This window comes from Urocitellus parryii, chromosome 3 (genome assembly GCF_045843805.1).
Source record: "Urocitellus parryii isolate mUroPar1 chromosome 3, mUroPar1.hap1, whole genome shotgun sequence".
NCBI lineage: Eukaryota > Metazoa > Chordata > Mammalia > Rodentia > Sciuridae > Urocitellus > Urocitellus parryii.
This window is the reverse complement of record NC_135533.1, coordinates 198533586-198549609: the sequence shown is the minus strand read 5'-3', so window position 1 is coordinate 198549609 and position 16024 is coordinate 198533586. Positions and strand designations below refer to the sequence as shown.

General features: G+C 56.7%; 2 protein-coding genes across 3 annotated transcripts; one reads left to right on the top strand and one right to left on the bottom strand.

Moving 5' to 3' along the window:
• Positions 1–8938, top strand: Hhatl (hedgehog acyltransferase like). 2 transcript variants are annotated; one of them, XM_026408068.2, is made up of 12 exons: positions 1–243; positions 1927–2045; positions 2411–2478; positions 3003–3116; positions 3237–3431; positions 3786–3995; positions 4396–4567; positions 4937–5081; positions 5223–5258; positions 7797–7998; positions 8413–8554; positions 8733–8938. In XM_026408068.2, the coding sequence occupies exons 2-12, from the start codon at positions 1940–1942 to the stop codon at positions 8855–8857; spliced, it is 1515 nt and encodes a 504-aa protein (XP_026263853.1). In that variant the 5' UTR covers positions 1–243; positions 1927–1939; the 3' UTR covers positions 8858–8938. The 2 variants fall into 2 exon arrangements, with proteins under 2 accessions (XP_026263853.1, XP_026263855.1); XM_026408070.2 differs by lacking the exons at positions 1–243; positions 2411–2478 and having other exon boundaries at positions 1930–2045.
• Positions 8939–9168: 230 nt separating this feature from the next.
• On the bottom strand, positions 9169–15823 carry Klhl40 (kelch like family member 40). The gene is made up of 6 exons (XM_026408067.2): positions 14604–15823; positions 13184–13344; positions 12817–12924; positions 12445–12630; positions 10571–10717; positions 9169–9712 (listed from the first exon to the last, which is right to left on the bottom strand). The coding sequence occupies exons 1-6, from the start codon at positions 15759–15761 to the stop codon at positions 9601–9603; spliced, it is 1872 nt and encodes a 623-aa protein (XP_026263852.2). The 5' UTR covers positions 15762–15823; the 3' UTR covers positions 9169–9600.
• Positions 15824–16024: the final 201 nt, after the last annotated feature.

The window sequence follows — 16024 nt, the reverse complement described above, 5'->3', positions numbered from 1 at the left end:
CTCTGCAGCACTCTGCTCAGCTCCGCTCCAGGAAGGCCACCTCCTCCCTACCCTCCTCCTCCCCCTCCTCTGCCTGCTGTCACCACTCACCGCTCATAGCCTCCAGGGGGTGGGGACCCCAGGGCTGGACACACCCCACCGTGGCCCCAGAGCTCAGCTGGTCGGACAGACGCACAGTCGGATACAAGGACCCAGGAGCCCCGAGGTGGGCAGTGTGCCAGGGTCCCTCGCAGCCTCCTCAAGGTCAGTGCCAGCTGGGGATGCAGCCATTCTGGGGCCCTGGAGACCTGTGGGGCCCACCCCAGGCTCCTGATTGCAGATCACAGGCCCCAAGGTGGGCTTTACTCCAGGTGCACCTGAGACAGGACCGGGGGAAGGGACCACTCCTGCTTCCACAGGCCGGTCCATGTTGGGGGGTCTAACAGGAAAGGCCCCGGGCTGGGGGCCAGCTCCTCACTGAGGCCTCACTGGGGACACTTCTGCACTGGCCATGGGGAGCTAAAATTGGAAAGTGGCGAGTGGGAGGCAGCTGACAAAGCTATTCTGCGGGCTCTTCGCTGTGCTCCGGTTTCAAGCTTCTGCTCCATTAACCTGATCCCCGGGGCCTCCCTCCCCCGACCCTGCTGATGAGGAGGCATACTGACCCTCGGGCTCCGATGACAGCCCCCTGGCAGCCCCCTGACACGGGCAGGGCAGCAGTGGCCTCATCTAAGATTCCAGAGGGTCTCACGGAGAATATCTAGTCTTGAGGGGAGACGAACCCTGTCCCAGGCTTGTCCTGTGGCTTTAATGGGTCCCTTCCCCATTCTGGCCTGTGACCCCCTCCATCTGGGGAGAATGTCAGCTGGGGGGTCCAGAAGAGCTGCCCGCAGGGTGGGGAAGGCTGGCCTGTGATTTAGGGGAGGAACTGAGGTGGGAGACAGGGCCCAACTCAGCCCAAGGAGCACCTACACATGTTCCTCTCATTCATTTAGGCCCTGAGTCTGTACCTATGGGTCCCTTGGGAAGACACTGGGCCAGGCTGAAGTAGGGTGGAAAGAGCATAGGTGCTAGCTGAGTTCCCAGGGTTGGCCCAGCAGGACTCCTGGGAACAAGCTGGGTGCTGGCGGGAGGGAGTGGCTAGACTCACCCTGGCCCTTAAACTGATCAGCACCTTGGACAGCAGCCAGCATGCTCCCTGTGCCCTCCTGGCCCTGCCTGGCCCCACACCCACTTCTCCAGGGCACCTTCTCAAATAGCACAGCCTCCAGAACCGGCCAGGACCTGAGACATAGAGCACTGCGGATGGGACAGTATGCAGACAGAGGCAGGGACCAGGGACGAGGCAGGCTAGAGCGCGGGGGGGGGGGGGGGCTTGCTGGGTGTGGGGTCTGCAAAAGATAAAAGGCTGAATGACAGGGTGGGAGGCTTGGTGCTGGGGGCAGGACCTGGGAGGTTACAGGGTCTCAGAGAAGGAAAGGCCACTCAGGGTGTGAGTAGGAGTCAGAGAAGGGGTCTTGGAGAGAGTTTGGCTTTCTTAGGAGCTGAGGGAGTCTCACGGAGGTAGGGGGACCCTGGAGGCCAGAAACCTGATTGAGGTGCTAGAGATAGGGTTTCCTCTCCTGAAAGTTCAAGAGGGCCTTGGCAGGAGTCTTGGCAGAGGGTGGAGACCAATCCATCCGAAAGGTGTGAAGGAGTAAAGGCAGGTGACAAAGGTCGACTGAGTGAAGACTAGACTTTCAAGAACCTTCAGTGAGAGGGGTTGGAACTGGAGCAGCAGTCGGGAGGGGAGGAGTGAAGGGCACACAGCGGTGGGGAGAGTGATGCCGCACTCCCCCAGACCCCAAGGGGTGGATGGAGTGGTCTCTGTTCAGAATGGAGGCCTAGTACCCCTGTGGAGGTCCAGGTGGGGCTGGAGGCTGGGCCCTCACCTGCCTGTCTCCCCAGCCCTGTCCAGGCTATGGGCATCAAGACAGCACTGCCTGCAGCTGAGCTGGGTCTCTACTTCCTGGTGCTGAGTGGGTCCCTGGCCTATGCTGGCCGGGGCCTCCTTGAAGCATCCCAAGGTAACAACCGGGCCCTGAGGCAGGGGTGGGAGCTATCTTCCCCTGGGGGCCTCAGGGTTCTAATCAGCAAGGCAAGAAATATATAGGTTCCAGACCTAGAGACATGGACACAGAGCCTGTCCCCCCACATTCATAGACACTCAGAGACACAGAGACCTGGACCCAGATAGATACACACCAAGACCCAGGGCGAGGCCGGGGCAGAACAAGAGACCCACATTCCCCTAACTTCTGCCCTGTTCCCAGAGCTAGACACCTGGCAGACCTGTTCCCCTCTCCCCAGGTGGGGGCAGCCTCGTCCTTGGGGGCAGGCCTGGAAGGGCATGTGAAAGACCCCTTCCACTCAGGCCACGCTCTGTTCTCAGATGGGGCCCACAGGAAGGCCTTCCGGGAGTCTGTGCGACCCGGCTGGGAGTACATTGGCCGGAAGATGGTAGGTCTCCCACATCCCAGGGTCCCTGCTTAGGGTCCTCGACCCCTGGCATGTGTCCCCATCCCTAACTCTTGCCCACTCTCTGCTATCCCAGATTTTCTGGCGTCTCACAAAGGGGGTCTCTAGCTTGAGCCTCAGCACCTCAGCTTCTCCACGGCCCCTCCCCAGCCCCACTCACTTAGAAAACAGGTTCATAAGCAGGATGAGCTTCAGCGGGGTCCAGCACCACCCTTCCCAGGAATAGGGCAGCAGTGGTAGAGTGTCAGGCACTGTGCTGAGCAGAGGGGGAGAGGGATTTGAGGGACAGTGCTGTCCAAGTGGTGCCCTCATTCCTCCCTTCTTTTCTACCTGGGTACTTCCTTCAGAGGGGACTGCAGGGACCTGGAGCCATTATTCCTCTTCTAATGCATGAGAAGAACAAGGGACCTGGGAAGGTGCTAGGGCTCTGCCCAGTTGGGGCACCCACCTACTGTCCTCCCTCACCCACCCTAACCTTCCTCACCTCCTGTCCCTGGCTGTCGCAGGATGTAGCTGACTTTGAGTGGGTGATGTGGTTCACTTCCTTTCGAAATGTCATCATCTTCGCCCTCTCTGGACACGTGCTGTTTGCCAAACTCTGCACAATGGTTGCCCCCCAGGTGAGCTGAATCTGCCCCCCACCCTCATCAGCTTCTCCTTAGCTGCAAAGGTTGTGGGAAATCTATTTAGGGGTCCTACCCCCAGGAGCATAGGAAAACCAGAACCTCACTTCTCCACAGCTCCGCTCCTGGATGTATGCTGTGTACGGAGCCCTGGCTGTGATGGGCACCATGGGCCCTTGGTACCTGCTGCTGCTGCTTGGCCACTGTGTGGCCCTCTATGTGGCCTCACTCTTGGGTCAACCCTGGCTCTGTCTTGGCCTTGGCCTAGCCAGCCTGGCCTCCTTCAAGATGGACCCCCTCATCTCCTGGCAGGTATGCACTGGGGTATTAGAAAGGTACAGGGATAGGACCCCAAGCCTTTTGCTTCATTTAAAGCCATTGCCTCCCAAGTATCCCCAAGTATTTCCTTCACTTTTCTACCCATCTTCAAGCCTTTGAGTGTGCCCTGACAACCAGGCGGTCACCTGCACTGCAGCACAGGTGTGTCCAGCCGGTCCTCTGTTCTGTCACATTGCTGGGATAGAGCAATCGTCAATGTTAACTGGCTCTGGAAGAGGGGAATGGTGGGACCAGGCTGGGGCCCCCCTGGGAAGCTGGAAAGGGGTTGCTTTTCCTCAGAGGTGTGAGGCCCCCTGGTGAGCTGGCGGCCTGTTCTCTCCCCTCCAGAGCGGGTTTGTAACAGGCACTTTTGATCTTCAAGAGGTGCTGTTTCATGGGGGCTGCGGCTTTACCGTGCTGCGTTGCACCAGCTTCGCACTGGAGAGCTGTGCCCGCCCTGACCGCCGCTACTCCCTAGCCGACCTGCTCAAGTACAACTTCTACCTGCCCTTCTTCTTCTTTGGGCCCATCATGACCTTTGATCGCTTCCACACTCAGGTGAGGGGACATCTTGTGGCCTCCCAGAACAAGGCTAGGTCTCCTTTTTCAGACAGAGGCTCCTATCTCAGGTAGAACTCCCCAAGCAGGCTGTACCCCATCTTCAGGTAGGACCCCAGGATGCAGCCACGTTTCCGCCTTAGACAAGGATCACATGGTGGAGATGTGTGTCTTCTCTCAGACAGGACTCCCAGGCTATGACCGTTCCCCTCCTGCTCAAATGGGGCTCCCAAGACAGGATTGGTCTCCCCTTGTCGGACAGAACCCTCCCCAGACTTCAGGGTGTCTCCACCCTTGGGCGGAATTCCTGGGTGCAGCCTGCCTCCTCCCACCCAGGGGGACCCCCACTGGGGCAGGGCTCCTCACTTGGCACTCCCCCAGACATTTTGCATCCCTCCAGGTGAGCGAGGTGGAACCAGTGAGGCCCGAGGGCGAGCTGTGGCGCATCAGGGCCCAGGCAGGTCTCAGCGTGGTGGCCATCATAGCAGTGGACATCTTCTTTCACTTCTTCTACATCCTCACCATCCCCAATGACCTCAAGTTTGCCAATCGCCTCCCAGACAGCGCCCTCGGTGGGTCCCCACATCACCAAGGGTGCAGGAACGGGGACTTATTCTTTGAAATGCCTGGGACTTGACCTTAGCTTTGTCCTATGAGGCTGGAGCAGTATCTCCAACAGCCTGCCCTTCATCAGGGCTGTGATTGATTTTCACAAGTGGAGATGGGGGTCCCCATGGGGAATGTGGGGCCTGGTGCTCCCCCAGGAAGAGGCAAATTCTCCTTGTGGGCTGCAGGTGGCAAGGACTTCTCCTCTCCCCCAACCTTTGGAGAGAAGTGTCCAGGGGGAAGGCAGGGCTCAGCACCTCCCCTGGGACTTGAGGGTCATCAAGGGAGGCCAAGGTGATGATGGGCCCTGGGTAGTGATAGCACCTTGTCCCCAGCTGGCCTAGCCTATTCAAACCTGGTGTATGACTGGGTGAAGGCTGCAGTCCTCTTTGGTGTCGTCAACACCGTGGCGCGCCTGGACCACCTGGACCCGCCTCAGCCTCCTAAGTGCATCACTGCGCTCTATGTCTTTGGGGAAACGTGAGTACAAGCAGTGGAGGGGGTCGCAACCTTGGATGCCCACCGCCCCTGAGCCTCTTCCCATCCTACCATGTCCCTTCCCGCTGTGCCATGGGAGCTCTGTGTCAGGTGGACTCACACCCTTCTGCTCTTTCCACACAGACACTTTGACCGGGGCATCAATGACTGGCTTTGCAAGTGAGTTGGGGCGAGGGGGTGGCCACAGCTATAGTGCCACATGTCTGGGCAGTGCCAAGATTTACCCATAGTTTTAGAGATCACCCCTAGGCCAGGGAAAGCAAGGAGACAGTAGGTCTGTCTTAGACGAGTGAGGTCTAGGTGAGAGACAGGTTTGGACTTGGCTGAGGGCCCTGGAAGTGGAGAGAAGGGGCTGGCATTCAGTACAGGCATCCAAAAGAAGGATATGACTTCTGGGCCCCTATATTCAGCCTGGAAGAATGGGGTGACTTCTAGAGAGAGGTTCTATTTGAGAAAAATCTAGATGGAATCTGGGGGAGGGGCACCATTAGGGAGATCCAGGGAAGTGCCTGGATCTGAGGGCCAGGGACTCAGAGAAGTCAGAAGGACTGGTGGGACTGTGGGTGTCATGAGGGATGGTAGTTGTGCTGCAGCTTCGGGAGTGCATAAAACATGGGGTACAGGTCGAGGAGAGTTGGGGTCAGCCAATATTGGTCCCGCAAGGACTTTGGTTGGAGGGAGAAGGAAGAGCCAGGAGAAGGAACTGAGGAGCAGGAGAGGAATCAAGGCCATGTGACACCCTGGAAGCTTGGAAAGACCATCTAGGCGTGGAGGGGGCCACGGGGCCAGGTGTTGCTGAGGTTCAAGGGAGCTGAAGGCTGAGGATTAGCATTGGTGACATGGAGCTTTTCAGCCTTCCCCTGGGGAGGCAGGGGCAATGAAAGGGAATCGAGGAACTGTGGGGGAGTGTGTGACAACTTCTGGGAGAAGCCTGGGACTGAAGGAGTAAGACAGAGGGGTAACCAAAGGGAGTTGTGGGGTATTTTAAAGGTAGGAGGTACTGGGACACCCCTGGTGTTGAGGGGAACTATTCAACAGAAGAGCTGGTAAATGCAGGATGGAGGGGCAATTGGTGGACTGAGGTCCTGAGGAGGGAGGAGGTGATGTGTCCACTCTCAGGCAGAGGCCCACCTTCAGGAGGAAGAAGAGAAGCCACTATAAGCTGAGGAGGCAGCATATAGGCCCTCCTTCCCGAGTGCCCACCACACCCTCTCATACTTGCAGGAGAAAGAGGGGTGCAGTAGCCATTGCAATGTGGGAGAAGCACCTGCCTATAGAGAGCTGGGCTCCGAGAGGCCAGGTGGGGTTGGAGGTAGTGGGTTTCAGCCTCCAACGTGTGAAGACGTGAGGCTTTCCCATCAGGGCTTAGCTGCGGGGGTGCAGGTCAAGAGAAAGCTGGTAATCGGCTCTCCCAGATGGTCAAGAAGGAAGAATTGAAAAATAAGGGGCTATTTATAATGGGGTTATTTATAATGATGACTCATTTGAGCATAAGCCTGTTAAAGAGGGTGGTAAAGATGGGAGGGATCAGTGGGATTGAAGAACGAGCTGGGGAGCCAAGTGTCAGAAGGGGTTGGGCAAAAAGTGAGAATTAACAAGGAGTGAAATTTCAAAGGGTGACAGAGTTGGGGTCTGACCATGGGAATGGGTGGCTGAGGTGCCATGGAGAAGAAACCAATGGAAATGAGGAGGTCAAGGAATGGAGAGGCAGCTTAGTCAATGAGTCTTCCACTGAATTTATTTAACAAATATTTATTGAGCACCTACTGTGTGCCAAGCACTGTTCTAGGCACTGGGGATACAAGCAGTGAATATGGCAAAGACCCTGAAATCATGGAGCTTACAGTCTAGTGGGGGAGAAAAACAGGTAAACCATAAACAGGCAAACAAACATCAATAAGATAATTTTAGAGAGTGGTTAAGTGTAAGGGGATAGAATTTGGTTACAGGGTAGAAGCTTCTTTAGCTGGGGTCTGGGCGGCCTTCTGTGAGGAGGTATTTGACTTGAGTGATAAGGAGATGTGTGGGGTGGAGGAGGGTGATGGAATTCCCGGAGGTCATGGGGGCGTGGTTTAACCATGGAAATGATGTGATCTGAGCTAAGCCTCTGGCTGCTGTGTGAAGAAGGGGCTGGGGGACGGCGGACAAAGGCCAAAGTAGGAAGGTCATTAAGTGGTCTAGTCCACCTGGACTCGAGTGGGAGGAGGGTAGAAGCTGTGAGCAGTGGTCAGGACTGACCGGAGTCAATAGAATTTGCTGGTTTGGATGTGAGTGAAGAGGGAAACTGAGAAGGCAAAATGGTACCAGGGCTTATAGCAACTGAAGGGATGATGGAGATGGGGATGGAGCTGGTTTGGGCAGAGAGGGGGAAATCAGTCATTCAAGTGAGATGTCTAGAAGCAATTGGAGACACAAATCAAAGAGAGACTGGGATAAACAAGCAGTGTTCAAAGTCTTGAGTCTGAATGAGATCTTTGGAGGAGTGAATGAACACAGCTAGAGAAGACACAAAGTCCAAGGCTGAGCCCTCTGCAATTTGGATTTGGGCAGAGGAAAAGCAGTCACCTAAGTCCAAAACATTGTCTTGTCCTCAGGGTGACAGCAGGAGGAGGGCTGCCCCTGTTGTGCATCCTCTGCTGGCCTCACATCTGTCCTTTCCCACCCTCCCACGGGCCTCTGCTTTCATCTTTCCCACAGATATGTGTATGACCACCTTGGTGGGGAACACTCTGCAGTGATCCCAGAGCTGGTGGCCTCAGTGGCCACATTTGCCATCACCACTCTGTGGCTTGGGCCTTGTGACATTGTCTACTTGTGGTCATTCCTTAACTGCTTTGGCCTCAACTTTGAGCTGTGGGTACAGAAGCTGGCAGAGCACGGGCCTCTTGCACAAGTTGAGGTAAGCAGAGGAGTGGGACTAGGATGGGCTGAGATTGGTAGGGTCACCCACAGGACAGGGTGGCACTGCTGTTTTCTGGAGGAGTCCAGACACACTTGATCTCCAGCCTAGAACTTTCTCACCACCGCCTTCCAGATTGTCAGGGCAATGGCTTGTCCTGTGGGAATCTGTCCCTTTCTTCCTACTGTGGATCAGGCCCAATACACGGAGGCCTGGCCTTGTTTGCCAGTTCTTATCCTCTCCCCAGGACTCAGTTTCCCCATGCTTAATAATGACGAAGAATTGGCCTGGGATTCCCAGACGCCCATGAATATCCCCAGGACAAGTGGCCCTGTAGGCCAGGCCGTTGACCAACCATGTCCTCTTTCCTTTGGGCCTCTCACCTTGCTGCCAATGCTCTCCTGAACTGGGCAGGCCCGTCTGTCAGAGCAGATGTCCCGTAGGGTCCGGGCTCTTTGTGGGGCCATAAACTTCTGGGCCATCATCATGTACAACCTTGTGAGCCTGAACAGCTTCGAGTTCACAGAACTGGTCGCCCGACGTCTGCTACTTACAGGTGAGAGATGGGTTTGGGATATATCAACCTCAAGGACTGTGACCTTCTGAAATGCTCCTTCCATACCCCAATACCCCAGGGACTTGGCAAAGAGGGCCATCCAATGGGGAGAGGGATGGGAAGAGAAAAGTCATTGCGGATGGGCTGCTGTGGGCACTGATGACTCCTTCCCCAACAGGGTTCCCCCAGACCACGCTGGCCATCCTGTTTGTTACCTACTGTGGTGTCCAGCTGGTGAAGGAACGTGAGCGAACCCTGGCACTGGAGGAGGAGCAGAGGCAGGACAAAGAGAAGCTAGAGTAGGTGGGAGGGGGCTCCTGGGTCCTAGGCCCAGGCGGGGCCAGACAGGGCCTCATTGACAGAATAAAAGACTTTTCTACCACAGTTGGACTGTTCCCTTCCCCTTGTTCCCAGCAATCTCCTGGCTCCTTGTCCAACATGGCTGAAGAGCTGGAGTTTCCAGGTCTCAGGGAGGGGGTCCCACACAGTGTGAAAGGGACAGCACATGAGGAGAAGACCTCCCACCTTGACAACCCAAAAGCAGAATATTAAGGCCCGAAATTTCAAACCACCTGATGATTGACTCTTGGAGAACCTGATTTCAGACCCTGAACTACTCGCTTAGAAGGTATTTTATTCTTCTTGAAGAAGGAGACGTACCCACACTGCAAGCTGCACTTGATGGGGACACTCCCATCAGATGGGCAAGTGGACCGTGTCCTGTGGGAAACTTTACCTGCACACATGGCCAGACTGGGGGCATGGCCAGGACACAGCCTTGGATACCCCCCTGTGATAATGGCTTATGAGCCAAGAGGACCCAGGGGAAATATGATAACCCTGGGGGGCCCTGAGTTTCTCATCCCTGCCTGAAAGGCTAACACTGGGCAGCAATAGCCCTTCTCTGGCTGAAGCAGCCCCTCGGGCACCATAACCGGATCCAGGTGGGCTCTTGCCTCTCCCAGCCTCCTCCCTAGAACCCCACAAGGTCAGGACTGTGAGGGCTGTGGGATGGGAGGGGTTCTTAGTAGGTCCCTCTAGGCTGGTCACATCTTAGTCAGGCGCAGCACGTTGAGCCGCACAGGCAGGAAGGTGGCGCCGGCTGCATAGGCGATCTCCCGCAGGACGCCCTCCCACTTCTTCTCCTCCTCATTATATCTGGGGTGGGGGGAAAGAGTGGGGACAAGGGTGAAGAGCTTCATCAGCTGAGTCCAAAATGGGACCCAGCAGGGAGGGTTGGCTGGGTACACTACACCCATCTCCAGGAAGTGTACCCCAGCCCAGGTCTATCTCTAGATACCTGGAAATTCCCATGCTCTTGGAAGGGGGTCTCCCAAAGAGTCACCACCAAGAAAATCCACCCCATAATCCAGAGCTACCTCCTCAGGAAAGGCCACCTCTCCAGGGTTCCCACACTCCTCAAAATCCACCTCCCTCCAGGAGGATCTACACTGGCCCCCTACACACACACCAACCCTGTCCTCCCGAGAGTTCCGTATTCAACATTCCAGAAGTCCCTCACACCCACTCCCCTAGCAGCCCTACTCCTCCAGAGGCCACTTGCAGCACCAGGGTGACTGAAGGTTCAGGTATGCCCCAGGTGGCTGAGCCTCTTCCACCTACCCCCATGAAGGACCAGCCGTGGGAAGCAATGGCTGAGAGGCTGGGGTCCAACTATTTCCTAGTCTTGGCCTCCCTCTCCTCTAGACCAAGCACCCAGAAAATGGGGGTGAGAGGCCTGGCTGCTACCTGGGCCCTGTGTCTGTGGGTCTGTACCCTAAGCTGAGAGTCAGCTCCCATCTGCAGCACTGCTGGAGCTCTTCAGTGGGGCAGGTACCACATGTGCAAACCTAGACCCACTGGTGAGAAATGGGGCAAGTGGGGTGTGTTTGTTATTCCTTCCCCCCAAGATTCCCTGGAAGAGGGATCAGCTTTGCCCACACATGAGCTTACCAGGCTGTGGGGGAAATCAGCCTAGCTCAGAATTCCCCCTTGATTCCTTGGGGCCAGGCTCACCTCCAAATGTCGTTGAGCTCTGTGGGGACCAATTCTCCAGACTCAGTCTCCAGTGTGGCGAAGCCACCAATGGCATAGAGGGTGCCCACCAGGCTAATCAGGCTGAGTGAGCTGCGCTCCTGTGGAAAGGCCTCGAAGGGTGCCCACCTGTGGCAGTGGGGTGAGAAGGTGCATCACCTAGGGGGCCTGTCCCTGCTATCTGGGTGCTCCCAACTCCAGCTGCACCCTTTGAAATCTGAGTCCTAGCCTCTCACACTCCCAGGGCAGCTTCCTGTTTCCCGACTTTCTTGGGTGCCTGCCCGGTGCCCCTGCCTGGGCCTCAGCTCATCCTGACCCTGTTCTCCCGGCCCCTCCGGTTTCACCTCCTCCCCCATTCTCTTGCTCCTCCTTTTTCCCTTCCTTGCCCGCTTGTCATTTATCCAACTGGCCCAGCAAAGTCCTCCATGGATCTCCCATGTCCCTCTTCTCTCCTGAACTAACTTCTGGCTGCTAACTCAGGATCCCAGCCCCCGGCAGGCCCCCAGAACTTCCCTGGACACATTCCCCTGGCTCCTCAGTGGCCATTTAAGCCCCTGTTCCCTTGCACTCCTGTCTCCTCTCACAGCCTAACTCTTCTCACTCCTGGCTCCTGCAGCTGGGCCTTCATTCCCACCCTCCAAAAGCCCCATCCACCCCAGGGCTGTAAAATCCAGGGCCCACGGCCTGCCACTACAGAGGTGACTGTCCTCACCTCCTGCCTCTCCAGGGTCAGCTTCTCTTACTCTTCCTGGATAATGCATCTCTCCCATCATTCCTTGGGGCTTGGCCCTCTGCTCCTGCCATGGGCACCCCCTCTCCTTATGAAGTTTGTCCCCTCTGTACTCTTGGGCCCTCAATCTCTCCCTCTACCTCAGCCCTCTCTCTGGCCCTGTAGGCTCCTCCTGGACAGCCTCAGGCAGGCATCTCAAGTCCACATGTCCTGTCTGGACCTTCACTCTTGCCATCTAAACCCCAATGTTTCCCCAACAAATGGCCTCCCATTCTCACTCAAAAGCATCCACTTCTTTCTTGCCCCAACATCCAGATCATCACTATGCCCTCCTTCTTTCATCTCCTAAACCCTTGCTACTCAGAGGGTGGTCCCTAGGCCTGCAGCACCAACATTACCAGGGTATCCTTAGAAATACAAGCCCCTCCCCATATCTGAAATCCAGAATCTGCATATTAACATGACACTAGGGAGATTTCTGGTATTACAGCCAGAGAGGCCCTGGCCTAAGTCCTCCAGTGGCTCCTCCCCACTGCACCCCAGTTCCAGACTCCAGGATTCCATCACCTCTTGCTACAGCTGCACCCCTGACCCCTGCCCCCTTGCCTCCTAGAAAATCCCTGATCTGCTCTCTACATCAGCTGCCATGAGGCATGTTAGAAAAACAGGTGGAGTTTAAAAAACCCATCAGAAGCATTTCATTAGTCTCAGAATAAAGTGTCTCAGCCCTTCTGGTCACCTACCCGGCCCCAGAACTGGCTTCTCCCACTATTGCTGGCTGAGCCCAGCTGGAGGTCAGCTCCATTTTTTCTTTCCTGACATCCCAGCAGGGCAGCTCCTGTCTCCCTCACTGGTCTTTCACTAGCACAAGGCCATTGCCTGGTAGGAGTCTCTGAGTGAGGAACCTGGTATCCCTTGTCTCCTCCACCTGGGAGCTCCCTCCTGCAGACCCTGCCGCCCATAACCCTGCCCTACCTCATGGGGAAGCCCCCTCCCCACCTATCTGCTGATCAGAGAGGGACTACTGTGGGGATGTTCCAAATCAACAGCAGGGACCCAAGACAGGGGCTATGACTCCTGCCAGGGCAGACACAGGGAGGACTGTCACAGGCCCAAAGCCACATACTTGTCATCTGCGATGCTGTACACCTCTGCGGAACTGGTCAGTCCTGTGTCGGTGACCCCCGCTGCCACAAAAATCCGGCCATCGTGGACGGTGGCCCCAAAGAGCGAGCGGGCAGTCTGCATGGGTGCCAGTTCCTTCCACTCGAATTTCTTGGGGTCATAGACGCACATCTTGTTCAGGCACTTCCTGTGGGGTGGATGGATGAGTGCCTAGAGGGAGGCCTGAATAGAGACCCATCCCCCCACCCCCCCCACCCCCGCCCTTGGCCGCCTCCCAGGACAGTGGGGACAAACCTCCAGCCTCAGGAGAATTCTGCTTTCGCTGGAACCTACAACTCTGCTGAAGCAGACATGCTCGGGGACCCAGCCTCACCTGTCGCTGCCTTTGCCACCAATGACGTAGACGAGGTCCATATAGGAGAGAACAGCGTGGCCATACACTGCGTATGGCAGAGGGTCCGATTCGCCCCATTTGAAGGACCTAGAGCAGACGCAAGGGGCGGGTGCCCGACTCAAGGGTGCGCCCAATCCCGGCCTTTGGTTCACCTTCCCACCCAACACTCACTCGGGGTGCACCCAAAGCATTCCAGGAACTCCCCTTGGGCCCCACCCACCTACGCCCCTGCCCGGGACTCGCCTCCTCTGCCCCTCCCAGCGTTCAGCGACTGTAAGGGACTCCGGGCTCCCACCTCGATCCACAGCCCCTCCCCAGGACCCGGCCCGCCCCAGCCCACGCTCACAGCCGGTCGTAGCACAGGACCGAGTCCAGGCTGCTCTCCCCATCCTTGAGCTCTCGGCCGCCGACCACGTAGATGGAGTTAAGAGCCTCTCCCAGACCAAAGAGGCAGCGCGGAGACGGCAGCGGCGGCATGCCCAGCCACTCCGAGTCCAGGTGGTCAAACTGTGGGCGGGGCGTCCAGTCAACCACCGCCCACCCCGCTCCCGCCCCCAGCCCAGCCCAGCCACCTCGGGTCAGAAAGGAGTAGGGACTCCCTGCGGGCCAACGCAGTCTGGAGGCGGCCCTGGAGGCGGTGCCCCTCTGCCATCCCATCATTGGGCAGAGAGCAGCCGAGAAGTAGCACCATAATGGGGCACCAGGGCACAGAACTGAGGAGAAAGGTCCGACAGTGATCTTGGCCCTTCCTTAGTGCCATTTCCTTTTCGAGGCCTGCCTGCCCTCTGCTCTGGAAACTTCAAAGTAACCCTACCTCCTTAAAATCTACAGTCTTCAGCCCTGTCGACCTCCATATTCTTACAATAAAGATACTAGTGGCTCATCTTATTGGAACGTTTTCTGAGAGCTGAGGGCTGTGCTGATGAGCACTTTCATTAGCATCGTTAACCTTCAAACAACCTTATCAAGCAGGAAGAATAATTCCTATTGACAAACAGAGGCTCAGTGAAAATAAACAGTGACTTCACTGCTGGCCTGGCTGGTGGAGCTGCCCCTCACACCCATGATTAGGGCTCAATCTAAGCCAGTGAGCTTAACCTTGGCACCAGGCTTCCCTCACCCCCTTAGCTTTCTATATCCTGGTCCTGTCTCTGTCCCTTGCTCACCGTTCTGTGATCAGGAATACTGCCACCTTCCCCTTTCCATCTCCAAATTCCACCCAACTAGAAAGGCTCAAACCTATACTGCTAGTCTCCAGGAAATTCTTTCTGCCCCCTGAGATTCCAGAGTCACAACCTCCCAACTTGGACTAAGCATTCCATGTCCTGATACTTCCTCAGTCTCAGTTTCCTCATTTGTACCATGAGAGGATTAGGCAGGATGGTCAATCTAGGACACTATGTGTTTCATACTCCAAGTCCTGTCCCACGACTTGCAAATGCTCATGCAAATGCTCCTCCTACACTGACCTTGCTCCTCCTAGTCACTGTGCCTGAACCCAACCCCTGTGCAGGGCTAGAACACCCAACATGCTCCAATCTGGACCTAACATCCATCTGGAACCGAGGTACCAAAGTTGTGCAGCTGCCTATAACTATCTTCAACTTTCAGGCAAGTGGATGTCAACAAACATCCCTGGTCTACTATCTCACTCTAGATGTAGTAAAATGCCCTCAAGTAGACACAGACCTCTCCTGGGCCTCAAAACTGCCCCTCAGTGCCCAGAACCCAGCACTAGCTGGTCCCTCCCAAGATCAGCCAGGCACCTGCAGGAAGTAAGCACTCATGGGGTCCTCTTTGTTGTCCTCGTTGTAGAAGAGGCCCCCAGCCACAAAGATCTGGTTCTCCTTGGTGACCAAGCTGACATGGTTCTTGGGGATCTGGGTGGAGAGAGAGGCACAGTAGCACTCGTTGGCTGCTGGATCATAGGCCACTGCACCCTCCTCACTGATCATGAAAATGAGGTCCTGCAGGAACATGCCAAAGCGGAGTGTGTCATTGAGAATCCCAGGCAGGACACGTTCATCCTCTTCATCCTCCCCTGTCTTGGCTTCATTTGAGCCCTTGTCAGCCTCCTTGGTCCCAGCAGTCTCCTTCCCCTTGTCTTTCTTCTTCTTGCGCAGCATGGTGATGCGGCCTTCGTGTGCATCCTTCACCATCTGTACCTTGCGAAGCAATTCCGGCTGGGCACGCACGAGAGGGTGGCGCTCCACGCGGCTCTCCAAGAAGGCGCGAGGCAGCAGGCGGCAGCGCACGCTCTCGAAAACCGTGGGCAGCGCGCGCTGGCGCTCTGCTTGCGCCTCGGCGTCACCGCTGCCAGCCCACCGCATCACCGCCTCGAACACCTCCTCCTCCTTCTCCACATTGAGGCCGTCGCTGGAAATGATGGCTATGAGCTCATCGGCCGAAAGCCCAAGGAAATCGGCGTCGCGCGCCACCAGCGTGAAGCGCGAGCAGATGAAGTCTCGGGCAGCCACCGCCAGGCGGGCACAGTCGAGTAGTAGGCCGAGACGGAAGACGGCCAGGCAGTTGGCTAGGCACAGGCGCTTCTGCAGGAAGGACACACAGATGGTGAAGATGGACGGGATCTGGAAGCGGTGCGCTGCGGCGAACAGATCCTGCACGCTTGCCTCATCCAGCGCGATCTCTGACGTGTACAGGTAGTTCAGCACCTGGGCCACCACGTCTGGGGACACATCCTCCAGGCGCAGTTCGCCAGCGGTCTCTGGTTCAGCCAGGAAGCGCGCCCGGAAGTAAGGACTGCAGGCGGCCAGCACCAGGCGGTGGCATGGGAACTCGCGCTCGCCCGCCCGCACCACACAGTCCAGGAACTTGCCGTGGTCCAGCATGTCCTTGAGTCCATCCTGCAGGAGCGTCTGCTGGTACAGCCGCTGTTCCTCCGCTTGTTCCAAGCCCAGAGTCATGGTGGGGGCCCTTAATGCCAAGTGTTCCTCTCTGCACCCCTGATTTTCTGCTGGGCAGCCCTCAGACTGCGCAGCTGTCCTCACAGGGCTATATATAAAGGTGGCCCTGGCTTGTAAGATGAGCTGCTGGGCCTCCTGCACATGACGCACAGGAGACAGCTGGACAGAGGCCCCTCCTGGAACAGCCTTGACTCAGCCCTGGGGGCTCATGGGGCAAGGGTGAGGTGTTTGGAGAAGCCTTGACTCAACCCTGGGGGCTCATG

Bases quoted from the DNA above. Each gene is read 5' to 3' on its own strand.
- Hhatl (XM_026408068.2), top strand. From the start codon at position 1,940: ATGGGCATCAAGACAGCACTGCCTGCAGCTGAGCTGGGTCTCTACTTC. The intron at 3,117-3,236 runs GTGAGCTGAATC...ACTTCTCCACAG, and splicing joins GCACAATGGTTGCCCCCCAG to CTCCGCTCCTGGATGTATGC. The intron at 4,568-4,936 runs GTGGGTCCCCAC...CCTTGTCCCCAG, and splicing joins CCTCCCAGACAGCGCCCTCG to CTGGCCTAGCCTATTCAAAC.
- Klhl40 (XM_026408067.2), bottom strand. From the start codon at position 15,761: ATGACTCTGGGCTTGGAACAAGCGGAGGAACAGCGGCTGTACCAGCAG. The intron at 13,345-14,603 runs GTGCCTGGCTGA...CCCCGCCCACAG, and splicing joins TGAGTGCTTACTTCCTGCAG to TTTGACCACCTGGACTCGGA. The intron at 10,718-12,444 runs GTATGTGGCTTT...CCACTGCCACAG, and splicing joins TACAGCATCGCAGATGACAA to GTGGGCACCCTTCGAGGCCT.